This window comes from Fukomys damarensis, unplaced genomic scaffold (assembly GCF_012274545.1).
Source record: "Fukomys damarensis isolate Sample0158 unplaced genomic scaffold, DMR_v1.0_HiC HiC_scaffold_39, whole genome shotgun sequence".
Classification (NCBI taxonomy): Eukaryota; Metazoa; Chordata; class Mammalia; order Rodentia; family Bathyergidae; genus Fukomys; species Fukomys damarensis.
In genome coordinates, this window is record NW_022900951.1 from 46344371 (window position 1) to 46361751 (window position 17381).

Genomic DNA, 17381 nt, shown 5'->3' on the forward strand with positions numbered 1-17381 from the left:
AACTGATTCCCTTTCTTGACCATCTCCTTCTGGCTGGAGTAAGACTGTACACTCTTACTTAAGGATCTAAATTTTGGATGAGTTTTGTAATTTTTTCCTTCAAGTACAAGTTCATTTACAAGAAATCTGTGCTAATTCAAATATCAAATATGAATTAAGATCACAGGAAAGAAATGCCAATCTCCAGTATTGTTTTCATTTAGCCCTGTAAATTTCATTTGCTACCTGTATGTCCTCATTCCCTGCATCATTCTGATAGGGCTCATTTGAATCCCATCCCCAATCCAAAGTACATTTATCTCTTTGCTGCCAGTTTCAAACACCACCTTTCAAACAAAATAAAAACAACAACCACTCTTGCACCCATCTTTCTGTTTAGGACTTTCTCACAAGGAATGCCACCGTCCTTGTCCCTGACTATAGACTTGCCCACCTATATATTTGAATCTAACCTCAGAGAGGTTCCATTTTGTGCTAGAATTGCTATAATCCAAAAGAACTTCAACTTCATAAGGAAAAATAAAACCAACATAAAACTTCTGCTAACCTCATACTTAGTGGTGAAATTTTTAATATTTTCTGTGATAAACAAAAAGAGGTCCATTTTTCTCACCTCTATTCAACATATGCAAAAAATCTTTACCAGTGCTGTAAGACAATGTTATGATTATATATCTAAGATTTCACTCCAAAGCCTCACACACTCATAGGTGGCGATGTTGGGAGAGGAATGGATCATGGGTGTGTGACATTCATCAATGCATCAGTCCACTGATGGGTTTATGAAATTGTTGAGCAGTGAAGCTTGATGGAAAGCGGTGGGTCCAAGTGGGAATAGCATGAAAGGGTTGTACATTCCCCTTCTTCCTTTGATCTCTGCTTTGTTGCCTTCCTGCAATGACATGAACTATTTCTCTTCTGCCATGCCACCTTGCCTTTGAGCAGCAGACTATAGACCGAAACCTGTATAATCCTTTTCCCCTTTAACTTGTGGGTGTCAGATATTTTGTCCCAATAATGTGAAAGTAACTAAGACAGACAAAAAAGGGTAAAGAAGTAAAATTGTCTACTAACAGATGATAACACTAGAATATCTAAAGAAATCAAAACAAGTGAAATTTGCAAGGTCAAAAAATACAAGGCTAATACACAAAAATCTTAAAAGTGCTTCAGCAAGGAGGCAAAGATTTAAGTTGTAGCAGCCAAAAGAATTCTCTCTTAAATGTCCTCATATAAAATGCCTCCTACTAGTATAAGGAACTTTACCTTAGCTGTACACCCTCAATAATTCCTTCAAATTTCTAAGGAGAATTCTAGAAGCTTATGTATTTAGCACATTGTCCCCAAAATGGATGGTACTCAACAAATACCTATCAATTAAAAATCAGGTTCTAAAACATGAATACTCAGCAATGCCAATATCAAAATGCTGACATTTTGCAAATGAATGAAAAGTAAAATCTCTGAAACGATATTTTCTGTGGTACAAAATAATATTTTACACACCAGTGTACAGGTTGAAGTGGAATTCTAAGAATGCAACTGTTTCCCACCAATGTTAGCGATTTAACATCAAACTAAAAAAACTTTTATACACAATTGAAATATAGCATAAACCCAAATGTACAATATTAACTTTTTATTACAAATGACTCAAAATACAAATGCAATGTTTTTTTAAAAGGCTACCATTCAATAAATAGATATTTGAAATGGAAAGCATTCTTTATTTCACCACCAATAAGAAAGATGCATTATCCCAGGGGACAAATGTGGGTAACACAATCCTGCAAATACATAAAATATAGAGAGCTCAGTCAGATTATTCCAGTTTGATGTAACTTAACTCTCAATTCTGCTTACCTAAGAGGAAGAGTGATGGACCATAGTATTCTGCATTACTGATGATGTGTTTCAAGGAGGTAGGCAGAGAACCATCCATAACTAAGAGAAAAGTAAACATTAAGAGAGGAATGATACCAATCTGGGAGATATACAGAGAGAAGACAATGGAGCAAAATGTTACATTAAAGTAGAAGTCTATGTTGATTCCCATGTAATGGTTCATACTTGTCACTTTCTCATAGTTTACTGTTCACACAATACACTTTCTAACAGTAGGCCAACCAAAGGGAATAGACACAAGAGAGTGGGGGAGGGCGTAGGGGGCAGAGAGAGAGGCCATAGGAAGAAGTGGAAAGGTGGATAAAAGGGTCTATGTGTGAACCATTATGAAAAAAATAAGCCTCAGAGGTCCACAAAAACTGTTATCAAACAACTAAAAGCTATTAAAAATGGTTTCACATTTCCTAACCTGGCCTTGTAAAAGAGTAGGTATGAGAAAAGTATATGAAGGGAAAAACAGTATGAAGAGGATAAACATCCTTTGAAAGAAGAATCTAGAATCAAATACCATGTCGTATGCCATCTGAGAAAGCAGGATCTTGAATGGCCTTCTTGAGGAAATTCAACATGGATTTGAGAAGTGCTGCTCGTTGTGGAATACACTGAACTCCTGGCAAGGGAGAAAGTCAAGAAAATTATGCTGAGTTGACCATTAAGCCACAATGAGCAGGCACATAAGTTTTATTTAAGACCTATATCAACTAAAGTAAAACTAGCAGACTTTTGAAATGAGATCTATTGGAAAAATACATTATTAAGGATGACAAAAAAAAAAGTTTTAAAATTAGATGTGTAAAGCAAAAAAAAATTTATAGAAGGCTTCAAACTCTCTGAACCATCTCTTTTGGATTACCTGTCTTGCAATATGGATGATTTCAATAACTGGTGTATGAACTGTTACAAAACTATAAAATGCTAAACAAGACATGCCAATATAAAACAATGGAACACCAGAAAGGTGAAGTAACATGTATTATCATAGGAAGCTAAACTCCACAAATGTACCACTCAACCTCTTCCTAAAGCTGTTCTTCACCACTTTATTGAGTCACTGAAAGACTGTGTATCTACCCACCAGGACGAGGACCAGGACCCGGTCCCGGTCCAGGTCCAGGTCCAGGTCCGGGTCCGGGTCCGGGTCCAGGTCCCGGTCCAGGTCCAGAGATGCTAGTACTGCTATTGGAACTTGTTGCTTTTAATTCAATATCCAGCCGGTGCTCCACAGACATGGATGAGGCTGGACTGCTTTCCATAGTCACATCTGCAACTAAAGTACAAAGTACGATAAAGAAAGGAATTAGAAAAAAAGCACCATACAAAGATCTGAGAAAATTTCTTCCACTGCGGTGTTACGAATGAAGTTGCTAAATTAAAAGTTAGAATATTAAACTCCAAAATAAAAATGTGAATTTATCACATACAGATAAAGGTATTTAACCTTGCTTTCCAAGATAAACAAACTAAAGATAATCCTGGTTGACGTTTCTCTACTCATCAAATGAGTGCTGGGGTGTTAAGTAAAACATGCAACTTCATATAATAATGGTTAGTAGCAGATAGTAAGTAAAGCATTAAAAAGATAATAAAAGTAAAACTTAAGCACTCAATATACTGCCATGAAAGGATGTCTATAATGAAAGAACAATGTAAGTCAAACAGTATATTTATAATCTGATCTTCATGTTATGCATTTATTTATTAGTAAAAAATTAATCAAAAGATAATTTCTTAAAATGTATAAACCATGGTAAAACCTCCATTAGGGAGGGATAAGCCACTCTACATTTTTTAACAATTCAAATGTTTTCTGTGTATGCAAATACATATGCACCTTCCTTTGTAAATATGGAATGCCAAATTTATAGCTGCATAACCTGCTTTCCATTGAACATATAAACTAAGGCATACCAGAATGACCTAATTGGTTAAATAAACACAGATTTCCTGGTCTCTAGCTGCAAACTTAGTAAAATCAAGCACCTTAGATAGGGTCTGAATTTTAGGACTCTTAGCCTTCTGCTTAGTAAATTTTGACAAAAAGTGATTTATGAAGAAGAGTAAGCCTTTAAACAGTCATTTATAACATATCAGTTAGTAACTGTCACATTATACTCAACACTTTGGAATCTCACCTGTGAACTATAATACCAGCTTGCTTACAAGAGACTAGAAACAAACTGGGAAAAGGGATTTCTAGGGACAGCAACATGCACAGATAACTGTGTTGAGAGAGAAAGTGAGAAATAAATGGAATAGAAACCTATTAAAATTGTCAAAAATAACATTTTAACAACTTTATTATGTGTATGATAATAATACATGTAGTGACACCATGGGTAACCTGGACAAAATTAATTTTAAGAAACGTGGTTTAGGAACAGTTTGTTTTTTGGCACTCTTATTAATAATGAATTAGGGAAGTGTTGGGGGTGTTTAAAAAAGGTATACAATGCACTTGAATAGTAAAAATATCCATCCTTCTGATTGTATCATTTACAAGTTGTTCACTACCTAAGAGCTTGTACCTTCCCTTTCTGATTCTCCTTGTGAGAAACAACTTCAAAATTCACTTATGCACCAAAAAACCTTGTGGCATAAAATCTATTTTAAAGTGAGTTGTGTAATTAATAATTTATGAAGAATTAAGGTTAGGGAGTGATAAAAGGAAAATCCAAGGCACATAAACAAAATAACTCAATTACCATCCATATCTGTTTCCATTTCTTCTCCTTCTTGAGTATTACTGGGTCTCTGGATCTTTGGCTTGATCACAAATGGACATTCTTTCCGGCACAAATCTACTTCATGCTATGATTGAGATAAAAATAGTAAGAAAATCCTCCATGTATTTTAAGGGTTAGAACAACTGTACTGCAAGAACACTGCAGGTAGTTTACAAAATTGGTTTCTAGAAAATGAAGACGGTTACAAGCATAGTTCCCGAGATCAGCTCTGAATATAAAAACACGTGCAAGTAGATGGGCATGGTAGTGCACACCTTGTAATCCCAGAACTTTGGGAAGCCAGGCCAGGATGATTACAAGTTTGAGCCCAGCCTTGGCAATTTAGTAATTAAGTGAGGCTCTGTCTCACTTAGAAAGGGCTGAGGATGTAGCTTAGTGTGAAGGTTTCAGATTCAATTCCCAGTGCTGCCAAACAAACAAACAAAAAAACCCAAAACAAAACAAAACAGAAGCTCCTACTCAAAGTGCTCCTTGGACAACAATACCTCAAGTCTATAAATGAAGATAGAAAGTCCACTGTGGGACTGAAAAGCTGCCATATCCAGGTTGGTGATGAGGTCAACCACTCTGACTGCTCTGGTGACAAATGTTATCTGGTCCTGTTCATCACCAAGAAACTTTATGACCTATTAAGGACAGAAAGTGAAGCAAAAACAATGAAAGGAAATACAAAGCTTCAAAAAGTATTATTCCTTTGTAAACATGCAGCTTAGGCCCCAATGAGTATAGCATAGTATAAGGTGAACATGTTTGATTTGTTGTGCTTTCCAAGTGACAGGTTTATGATGTTAAGGACTCATCTAGCCCAAGATAATGTTCATGTCATAAAGCACCTTTATCAGAGTTCACATCTAACCTCATGCTAACATATAGATATAGAGAAATACACAAGGCCTCCTGACTATCACATTGTACTGGACTATAACAAATCAAGAATGGCAATAGCTGCTTTTCAAAGCTGTTAATGAAATAACTTGAAGGCCAAAGTAGAAGAATTTAAATGTAACTGTTCCTGGGTAAGCTTACGTTACCTACATTCACTGTGTAACATTTCAAACTTGCAATTATATACTCTCTCTTCCCCATAAATGTTAAAAAAAAGCCCAGTAGAGCACCTTCAGTAAGGCTTCCATCATTCCGCAGGAGACCAAGGCTTCACCACCAGCATCATAGCTGGCCAGATGATATAAAAAAGAGAAGAGAGCAGTGGCAAACTGGTGAGGGTATGGATCCATGGAAGGATCTATGATAGAGATCGGGACAGGGAGAGAAAGCAAACTCAGACATTAATGATAAACTGGCAGTATGTTAAAAGACAAACAACAATAACAACAACAAACAAACAAAACAAAGGGCAGGCTCCCCGCCTTCCTGCCTGGGATGATCACCATTAATACTTACCAATCATGGCCTGGATACAGTTCCGTACAAGTACAGGCAAAAACCCATGGTAGGAGGCAGTTCCAGTACAGTCAATAATACTGCTGAGTTTGGGTGTTCTCTCCAAATGGACAATTGATGTTAATGTTCGTAAAGAAGCAGCTTTAATCTCCTATTAGAATAATGTAAACACGGAATGTGTCAAATAAGACTCGCAGATATTTGAATCAAGGTGCTAATATCCCAAACAAAAAATTTAAGTTATTTTGCTGTTAATTGTTTGGGGAGATAGAGGTCTGTTAGGAGTAACACTAAAAATAATGCATTACTTTGAGGTATAATATCCAAAGTAAAAGAAATAAAAGCGCCAATCTTCCTTTTTTGAGGATCTAACATCCTGAGAAAAGCAAAAGGGCAAATAAGTAATCAACTTGTTATGTGGAGAGAATTATTTATACTTACCATAAGCTGTTTATCTGTTATCTGAAGGACGTCTACCAACTCCTCTATTAAGCCATTATACAAGATACTGTTCGCAGATTCCTGCAAGGCATTGGAATACACTACAAAAGGAGAAACAAACACTTTAAGCAAGAAGGCGGTGGTAAAGGCACTGCCCAGAGAAACTTCTTGTCATCTATAGGTTCTAGGGAAGGATTCCCTTCTAAGCTGCATGGGAGGACAGAACCTCTGAATTCTAAATGATTCAATCAACTGCAAGTGATAAGCTCTAAATACCAACCTAATCCAGATTCCCTTATTAAAGTATCACTGATCTTGCTCAAGAATTTCGGGGGGATAGAAGTATGAGAATAAAGATCTTAATTTTTTGTAGCATCACTATTTGATGTACTCTTATCTTGCTATGCCTTGGACATACAGTTTCACTATAAACACACTCGGAAAAGAATTTATGGACTTCTCAGTCTAAGAACTTCTATGATACTGTAGTAAAATTTAGGAATGCAAATAATCTTTTTTTTTGGTAGTACTAAAGATTAAAACCAGGGTCTTTTCATTAAGCTACATCTCCAACCCTTTTTTTTATTTTGAGACAGGTTATCACTAAGTCACAAAGCTGTCCAGGCTGGGCATGATCTTACAATCCTCTTTTTCCAGCTTCCCAGAGTGCTGGGTCTATAGGCAAGTGCCACAATGCTCAACTAGAATGCAAATAATTAACTTTTAATTATTTCTATATTTAGGTAATACCAGACAGCGTCCCCTGAGCCTGCCACAAATGGGATTGAGCATATTCATTTATATTTTCAACATACATTTTGTAAGTCAGTACTAATACCTGAGTTACACTAAATGTGAGTACAAATAAAACAGAAGGAATACAATTGCAAGGAACATATAGTGCACAATGAGCAGAGAAAGGCAGGCATGGTGGTGCACTCCTACAATCCCAGCACTCTGAAAGGTTGGGCCCAGCCTTGGCAATTTAGTGACACCTTGTCTCAAAACAGAAAGAACCAAAAATGGGCTGACGATGCAGCTCAGTTTGAAGGCCCTGGGTTCACTCTCTGGTACCCAATACACACATAAGAACAGACAAATGAAGAAAAGCATAATTGAGGTAGGTAAGTAATAGTATCAGCTTACCATTTTATACCTTCTATGTGCCTGGCCTGTGCCAGACTGTTACATAGGTTTTCTTTTAACCTTTAGATGTCTATAAATTTTTGTCTCAACATAAAATAAGGAAACTGAGAAGATAAACATGTTGCTAATATGTAAACTGTAGAATCAGGGTGAGAATCCAGGCCTGATTCCAAAACTGTGTGCTTTCCACTCTCTCTACCCAGTGGAAGTGTATAATGTTGATTACTTAGTATTTTTGGACTGTAAAAAATACATACTCCTGAAAGATGGGGGAACAAGAAGATAAAATAGCAGAAGAAAGGGTAGGGACCACTGGTAGATGACTATGTGCACATCATTAAAAAAACAAAAGCTACAGCTGGGCGTGATGGCGCATGCCTGTAATCCCAGCACTCAGGAGGCCGAGGCAGGAGGATTGCTATGAGTTTGAGACCAGCCTAGGCTACATAGTGAGTTCCAGGTCAGTCTCAACTATACAGTGAGACCCTGGTCTCAAACAAACACCCCCCCCAAAAAACATACAAAAAAACCCCCAAAAGCTGTGACTAACCTCATATGACATGTCAATGAGGATCATATCATTTTTCTGGTGCAACAGTTAGGAGCTTGAGAATAATAAATAACTAATGACTATAGTAAAAACTGGGATTATGAGGTACAAATTAAGTTGCCACTTTGGAAACTACACTAAACCTCATAGCAACAAAGACAGATGAAATTCAAAGGAAATCAAGTTCTTTCTGCCTAATTAGGATCTGTTAATTTAGTGTTTTTCTCTTACCTAATATAGATATGGCATGCAGTCTGGCCTGAACAGCTTGCAATCGCTTCCTGTGATTAGAAAAGCCATGGGCCAGCCGTATGTGTGTAAATAACAGCATCTGTACAAAGACAAGATCTCTATTAGGAAATCATTGGAAAAAGTGAATATTTTTTCTGGAGCTAACACTTACCTGTAGGGCTCCATGGTAAAATGGTTTACTGTTCCTATTTGCAAAGGCAGTAAACCTAGTGGGGTGTCATTCTCTCTGAGATTAGCTTAAAAAAGGGAAGTTACAAAAGAGGGACTCCTGGAAGTTTAATAATCAAAAGTAAGCCAAAAACTATCACTATAACTAATTGATTCTTAGTAAGTAGACTGTCAAATTATCTGATCATTGCCAAAATGAGAAGGGAAACCCTCCCCTAGAAATATTTTCTCCTGAATACATCCAAGTTATTTAAAAAGCTATTAGATACCATAATGATCCAGTAGTTTATGTTTTTCTCAAACTCCAAGAAGGACATAGGCGGTTAAGTCCTTATAAAGATGAAGATATTAAGACTCAGAGAGGCTCATCTGCCCAGGGCATGACTCTAAAGCTGACATAATTTCCGCTATGTAGTCTCACTCTCCAGCAAATATCATTAATCTATTTGTACAAACATGACACTATTTGCTAAGGAAAGAAAGGAAGCAAATGAAATGGTAGAGACCACTGGTCGATAACTACGCACACATCATTAAAGAAGCAAAAGCTGCCCTGCCATGTGGTACAAGCCCACAATCCCAGCACTTGAGGCTGAGGCTAGAGGATCACTTGAGGTCAAGGCCAAAACCCTCTCACACACACACAAAAAAGCTGTGATAAGAGACAAATTAATAAAATGATATATATTTCAGACATATCATACCTGCTTATCTTTAGGAATGCTGTACATTTTGGTAAGAGATTCCATGATTTCAGAAGGGCTTTCTGAAATCTACATTAGGGAAAAAATAGTTAGTAACAAAACATCAACCAAACATTAAAAAACTAGCCCAGTGTCAAAGATTCTTCTTACCTTGTCAAGTTGTTCTATATGAATATAATGTAGTGTATTACTAGTTGTCTGAAATTAAAAATATAAGAACTGTTAGGAGTTAACTCAAAACCTTACATTCCCCTGCTACAAGCTGTAAGAGCTGCCTGAAAACAAATATTTCACCTTGGGTTCAAAATTGAATGCTCTTTAAAAAAAAAGGTAACTTTAAAATCCTCTAAAATACCCATTTTACATGGAGGATATTCACACCTTTCATATTTTTCTTTGTTCCTTTTAAACCCTTGAGTGACTTATCCCCACAGTGTCAGTAACCACAGCAAAGAGTGACTCCATAAAAATGGTTTCTCTCTAATATGGAATACAATGTTTATAAGCATTAATCTAGAAAGACTGTATTTTTAAGATTTTTTTAACCACTTAAAAGTTTACCATGAGCATCACTTGAGAAGGTGTCACGTTTCAACCAGTCGATTATATTGAGTAAATTTGATAAACTGTTTAATATTTCATGTTACATTCTTATAAAATTAATGAAAAATATACACAATTTTTGGACATCCTGTATTTAAATAATTGGACTGCTAAGTGGTTAGTATTAAAGGAAGAATAAGGATTTTATTAACTGGGCTACTCCTAGACAAAAATGAATTTTCGTACCTCCTCAAAAAATATACAATGACCAAATAATTTAAGTAGGATCCTATATGCAACATTATATTATAGTACTGTAGACTGGCTTAAGTAAAGAAACCTGAGTCATGACTAGCCAAGACTATTATACTCTATGTTGGAATTCTAAAATGAGACTGTGAGAAAAAATACACAAGACACAGCAGTGTCCTATAAAGAGAATCCTACTTTTTGGTAGGCCTCAACCTAAGTTAAGATGCAACCTTATCAGAGCCGGGCATGTAATCAGTAAGAAGTTGTTATAGGAATAGCTTTGTAAGGCAGCAATGTAACGCATAGCATGCCTTTGTTTAAAACTGAGGAAGTTCTACAAAGTCAATCACTGGGTGTGTTGGATAAACAGGCATTTTGCCAGGAACTACAAACTCCTCCTCCCTGGCTGTGTTGCCTCACTCCAGGGCTCCCAGTCCAACCAGTGCTGACCAGGAAGGCAGCCAGAGCTCACTCACTTCTCCTCCAGGCAAGTCCACTTGAGCTATAGCTCTGACACATGTAAGATGTAGTATATAGCATTTTCAGAAGGTGGCATAGTCCAAATTACTGGTATTTTACATCAACAAAATAACTTAATTTTACAAGTTGCGAAGAAAAATAAAAGCTATTCCTCTTATAAAATAAGCACATACTGCTGCAATAAAATTGCCTTTAATCACTTATCAAGCCTAACCTTGACTCAAGCAGTGAATGCCTATAACATAGTAAATGAAGAAAGCTAGTATTTTTATAGCATAAAGCAGTATCATTTATAGCTCATTAGTCATGTATTGTTCAGGAGGAACTACAAAGCCCGATGGAGAGTTGTCTTCATACCTGCAGCCATGGAGGCTATTTTTGTTAACTGTCAGAATTTGCTAGCTACAACTATGAACCATAGTCCAAAGAATGCAGCAATCTCATCATGGTAATTAATTGTTCTTCCACTCTGAAGACCTATTGTGTCGACTAATTGAACCATAATTCTTGTAGAATGTCCCAGAAAAGACCATTTGGACTCCATGGTTGCAGTTTGGCTGGCTCTGAACACCTTGGAGCCCCAGCCTGGCTTTGTTCTGCATTCTGCACATGCTCCATTCGCAGCAGGCTTAAGTGCCCAGAGGACTGTTTTGTTTGGGGAATTACTTGGTCAGGGCGCTTTGAACTGTAGTGTCCCAATGAAGTACTAGATATTATTTATGTAATGATGAGCGCCTTGTTTTTTTTATTATTAAACAATGCCCTTTCAGAAATTTCTAACCACTTTGTAACTGCATGATACCTGATGATAAGAACAGTTATTAAAAGTCTACCTTTTCCAGGAAGAAAAAGTCAATCCCAATTATAGTAGATTGTAGACTTTATTGAATAAAGACTCACCCTTTTCTCAATTTTGACCTCGGCCCCAGGGTCTGCATAGAATTCAAAATGTAGTGTAGTTGCACTGGGTGGATATTTCTGCGTATAAAGCATATCAAAGAAACATGCTGAGATTCAAGTAATTTTAGACAAGGCAGACATCATTATCTCCCAATTTCTCTCTTAAAGTCCTGGCTATTATGGCAAAAGAACTGTTGCAGCAGAATGAGCAAAGTATTCAGGACTTATAGCGCCTTTAACTCCTCGTCTTTAAGAGGGGCTCAGTGAAATGAGACTTGTTCAAAACAAAATCAGAATGGAACCCAAAGCTCAAAGTTTCCACTTTTTAAATTTATTTAAATTACCAGCCTTTCTTTCAAGAGACTAATAATTTTGGGGGGGTACCGGGGATTGAACCCGGGTCCTTGTGCTTGCAAGAGACTAATAATTTTGAAAACAGCTATTCTGAAGGGAAAGAGGAGGAGCAAATCTGTCAATCAATAATGACTAAGAATTCAATAAAGAATGGAAAACAAATACCAAGGTCTAGGTACCAGCTAAAGAATGAAAAAGAAAATTTTTATGGTAACCTTAGAGTCTACCACCAGCCTTCTGAAATACCTTGAAGATAATGGCTCATCTTCACACTTTCTTTTGTACCATCCTACACCATGTCTTGTGGTATCTATTGTTCTGTGCAGGTAGATAAGAAGCCAATATAAACTAGACCCTGACAACATATCCTGTTTAACACCAGAAAAGCAATGGGACAAACAAAATTTAAGATTACAATACTAAAATGTCTCCTTGAAAGAAACCGCTAGCATTGGCTGCTTCTTGAGAGTGAAGGAAGATATCAGTATATATCCTTTCATACTCTGAATTTTGTAGTATGTCTATGTATTACATTCTTTTAAAAGTACACACGTTTCTCAATTCCTTCCTTCTTCCCTTTCCAGTGCTGGGGACTAAATCCAGGGCCTCAACCTTGCTAGGCAAGCCCTATCTCAACTGAACTACATTTCCAGCCCAGGATGTGTGAATTCTTAACATAAGCTATGACTCAAACAGGTTAACAGACAGTAGGCAAGTCTCGTCTTGTCTAGACTGAGTGTTTTGTCCAAGAGGCAAAGTATAATATTGACATGCATAAAGAGGTTCAGAATTAACCCACTGAACTTTTTATTAAAAATTTATGCTCTCAAAATTCCAAATGGAATACTGTTAAGTCAACAACACTTACCTCCCATATTGCCAAGACGTATTCATAAAATACCAAAGAAAGTGTATCAGCTAAGATCGGAAAGGAATTTGCTCTGATTTATAGATTTTTGTGAACACAAACGACATTCTTTTGGGAGAAAGAGACTCATTAAGATAAATTTGCATAATTTCATCACACCTCTTTGTGCTACACGTGACAAATTAGTCACAGAATTATAAAAAAATCCAGCTGTTCCCTGTGGCTCCAGGAGCAATGTAGCAAAGCAGAAGGGAGTGTGACCATGGGGTAAAAAGATGTACAATAGTTTTAAAGTGCTAAGTATTGCTAACAGAAGAACTGCTTTCAAGTAGCCATCCCTAAATGATTAGCATTTTAGTTGTTCCATTGTTGACAATGGAAGTAGTAACTCCCCACTCCAGAACTGGATATAAACATATAGTTTCTGAAAACTCTGTATCATCAGCACATTGAGAGCCCATGTGCTGCCAGACTGCTTCCAAAGGTATGCTGTCTCCACTGATCTCAGCTTTCTCAAATGTAATGTCAATTAGCAACCTTATAAACCATATATTCATTATAAAGTAAAACGTAGAAAGAGAACACAGTTCAGGCAAACGCAGCCATAGCCCAAGGAGTTACTTACCATCATATGCAAGTCTCTGCAACACTCTGCAAGTCCAAATCCATTTTCCTTTCCACCCCAGCTCTTGAAAAAAGAAAAGGACAGTGTTAAGACAGTACCTATGGTCTTATGTGTTCATGCATATAAAATATTTAACAGTATGTAGCTACTTGGAGCATGATGCTAAGAAGACATCCAGCCTGAAGGTGGTGGCACATGCCTGCAATCCAAGCACTGTGAGAGGCTGAGGCAAGAAGACTGCCAAGTTTGATTTCCACCTGAGGAAGTAAGTAAGACCCTGTCTCAAAATTTGAATGAATGAATGAATAAATGAAGTGGGGATACAGCTCACTGTGAAGGCAAGGTAGTATGTCTGATTTATATTCTTCAGTAAGACCAATTTCAGTTTTGTTTTGGTTTTTTTTTTTGGTACCGGGGATCAAACTCAGGACCCTTGCGCTTGCGAGGCAGGCAGTGGAACCACTGAGCTAAATCCCTAGCCCTCAATTTCAGTTTTGTTAGATGTTCCTATATGTATTAATGCTTGCTGACAGGTCATTTATGCCAAATACTATGCCCGCTCACATTCTCATCATGGTAGAATTGTATGATGTTCAATTCTTTTTTCAATGTGAGACAACTTATAAGGCAGAAGGCCTTGTACTACTGTACTTTGCTACCAGAGTATAAGAACTCATCAACAAGCTCCTGAAGTAATGGAAAGAATGGCCCAATTAATAGGCTTCCAAATCTAAAACTCCACCAAATAATCTTGTTTACCAACCGGCAAGCAGCTTCAATAGCCTTTGAAATATCAACTATTTTTTAGCATTATTATATTTTTACCTTTAAATTTTTGGTGGTCTTCCTAAGCTCTTGGGGAGTGTTAATGAATTATTACTTCCACTTTCCCCTTAATTCTGAAGATAACTCATGCCTGACATGGTTTAAGCACAAATGCCATTTAAATCCATGCCTTCATTTTATTTCTATGAATGCAATTTGCAGCCAATCACCTTGGATCTGGGCTACTACCAAGGTCTGCAATTGCACTCTCTCTCTACATCTTAAGTGTTTCCTTATAAAATGTAGTTATCATGTCATTACCCCTTTAATGAAGTCTTTAAAATAGAAGAACAGTATAAATCACTGAAACTGCCAAAGTTTTCGATTAGAGAATGCTACTCCTAAACCTGAAAAAAAAGTATCAAACACAATTAGACTATCCTTTGAGAAACAAGCTTTCTCAAATTGCTGACAGCCTTTCTTATCTCAAGTATCATATATGAAGCATAAAACATTTTATTATTTCTCCCAACTAACTAGGACCTCCTCTCAAGCACACTAGTCATATTCGTTACACATAATAGATCTTTTAGGGCATGACAGCGTACTTCTATAGTGGAGACCCTGGTGAGAAAGGCTGCCTGGAGACAGGTACGTTCCCCCACTGCCAGCAGGTTAACAATAGACTATTTATTGCGAGTGATGTCAGTAAAAATGGTACAACAGAATTTAAAAGCCTATCCCTTCACAAAAGTAGTGAATACACTGGCAAAAATGTCAAAATCAACTTTATCAGAAGTCCAGAAACTAGTTTCCAGCAACCAGAAAAATGCTAGAGGAAAACAAATAGGAATGAATCTCAACTGAGTTGTTTTGTTTTGATTTTAAGACAGCATCTCGCTATGTAGTTCAGGCTGGCCTCAAACTCATCACAATCATCCTCCTGCCTCAGCCTCCTGGGTGCTGAGACTGTAAGGCATGTGCTATAGCTCTTGTGATATTTAACTTACATGACCCAATCCCACATTCCCCAGTTCAGCAGTGGCTGAAGCAGCCCATATTATTGAAGTGAATAGAATGAAACTTAATCTCAATTATGGCGGTTTGTTTTAGCTGGCCGTGTGGCCCCCTGAAGGACCAAGTCAAAGGGCTTGCCACTATTTCACTTAGTTTGGAATTTTCTCAGAGGTTGCAGGTGGACATGTACTTACTGAAAACATTTAAAGGCAAATGAAAGGCACTAGTCCCTGTCCTAAGGCAACTCATAAGGACAGTTTCAACAAACAACAGCAAAACTGGAAAGTGTGATCAGAAAGGGTTGAATATAAGATGTTTTGAGAAACAAAAGCTTTGGAAATTTCCACGTATTCCTGGAAACCTAAAAGATAACATGCATGCTCAAGGCCACCATGTTGATAGAAGTTTAAAAATGTCCCAAGTCTGCAGGTTAATCAGAAGGAAGTGAAGGCTAAGGCAGAACTAAACTCTTCTGGCCTCAGAGCATGCTGAACATACCCACAGAGCTCATCTGCAAAGACTGAGAAGCTTTTATGTACTTTTTTGGTTCTACAAGTTTTAAGGAAATCATTACCTGACCACTAAGACACTGTAACAGAGTTGGGGGCCACAATTCATGAAATTACAAATGATGGTCCCCGTTGGTTAAAATGCTAATAGTTTTTGACTCTGTGACAGCAGGAACCCCATTTAAACTGAGTAGTTGGACTTATGACTTTTTGACATTATGATAGGTTAATGGAGACATAACCCCACTGTTTGTGGTTCACAATTCTAAAATGCAGCAACAACAAATCATGGGCAGGGGTGAGAATTATGACTTCCAAATGTACCTCACTTTACTATTCATTCACCTAAAGCATGCCCAGTTTTCAGCAACAAACAAAATTATCAAGCATGCAAAGAAAAAAATTATGGCCGAGAAATAGGAAAAAAAGAGAAACCAATGAAAACTGTTCAAGAGGAAATCCAGAAGAAATCACGTGCAAAATCTAAAAGAAATATGAGAAATGATGCTTCACCAAATAAATATTATCAATAGAGAGAGCTTATAAGACAGGAGGCAAAAAGAAATTTTAAAACGGAAAAGTATAATAACAGAATTGAAAAACTCAATGTTTCAAGAGCAGAAGAAAACCAGTGAATGTAAAAATAGATCAACTGAGATTAGTCTGGAGATACAAGAAAAATGAATCTAAGAGATCAGGGAGATGCCATCAGGTGTACCAACACATGCATAATGAGAGTTCCAAGAGGTTGAGCACAGAAAGTAAAGGGGCATGAAAATTAGTTAAAGAAATGATGGCTGAGAGCACCCTAGTTTGACAAAAAGACAAGAATTCACAAGTCCAAGAAGCTTAATAAAATCATGAAAAACACCTAGATAGCCATACCAATGTATATTAAAATCAAACTGTCACAAGCCAAAATGAGAATATTGAAAGCAGTAAGAGGAAAGTAAAACAGTCAAGTACAAGGGATCCTCAGTAAAATCAACATTCAGGCATTTGTAACTCTGAGAAGTATCTATTTAGTTGCACCTTCTTTATTGGGTCTATTAATTTGGGGAGTGTTATGGTTTATATCTAAATGTTGCCAAAAGCCTCATGTACCCCTAGGTATGGCTTGTGGGAGTGAGTGGATGTTGGGTGATAGTCAGCAGGCCACTGATTCGATCAGCATGGTTCTGGGCATGGTTGAATGGATTTTCTGAAGGCAGAAGACCCACCCTGGGTGTAACACATACCAATTGACTTGTAGCCTGAAAGGAATAAAAAGGGAAAAGAAGGCTTACTGTTGCTGACTCCTGCCTGCCATGCCATGATCTGTTTCTCCTGTGCCATGCAGTCCAGCCTTGGAACCAGAGGCCTATGGAATGAAACATGAGCCAACCCCCACCCCCCAAATACTCTCCTTTTAACTTTGGGTGTTGGGTATTTTGTCCCAGCAAAGAGAAAATAACCAAGAGAGGGGTTTCTTATTTTTGAGTTCTTTGAAAATCCTAGGTATGAGACTTCTGTCAGGGGAGTAGCTTGCACATATTTTTTTCTGTTGGGTATCTTTACTCTGTTGTTTTCCTTTGTTGTGAAGGTTTTTCATTTGATATAATCCTACTTGTTGATGATATTTCTTGTGCAACTAGGATTCTGTTTAGAAATTATTTCCTGGGCTGGGGATTTAGCTCAGTGGTGCCACTGCCTGCCTCAAAAGCGCAAGCTCCCGAGTTCGATCCCTAGTACCAACAAAGGGGGGGCGGGAGAGAGAG

General features: G+C 37.4%; 1 protein-coding gene across 13 annotated transcripts in view; it reads right to left on the bottom strand.

Annotated features, from left to right (window-relative positions):
* Huwe1 (HECT, UBA and WWE domain containing E3 ubiquitin protein ligase 1) overlaps window positions 1-17381 on the bottom strand; it is a 144444-nt gene that overhangs the window by 80888 nt on the left and 46175 nt on the right. For 11 of the 13 annotated variants that reach the window (XM_033760392.1, XM_010629728.3, XM_010629725.2 and 8 more), the window contains 13 exons: window positions 13334-13396; window positions 11487-11564; window positions 9462-9509; window positions 9312-9380; window positions 8419-8518; window positions 6492-6592; window positions 6051-6201; window positions 5765-5892; window positions 5135-5275; window positions 4608-4713; window positions 2981-3172; window positions 2414-2515; window positions 1864-1944 (listed from right to left, as the gene is read on the bottom strand). In XM_033760392.1, coding sequence (XP_033616283.1) covers window positions 1864-1944; window positions 2414-2515; window positions 2981-3172; window positions 4608-4713; window positions 5135-5275; window positions 5765-5892; window positions 6051-6201; window positions 6492-6592; window positions 8419-8518; window positions 9312-9380; window positions 9462-9509; window positions 11487-11564; window positions 13334-13396 — 1360 coding nt within the window. The remainder of the gene's footprint in view (window positions 1-1863; window positions 1945-2413; window positions 2516-2980; window positions 3173-4607; window positions 4714-5134; window positions 5276-5764; window positions 5893-6050; window positions 6202-6491; window positions 6593-8418; window positions 8519-9311; window positions 9381-9461; window positions 9510-11486; window positions 11565-13333; window positions 13397-17381) is intronic. The other 2 variants (XM_033760391.1, XM_033760390.1) reach the window with 1 other exon arrangement.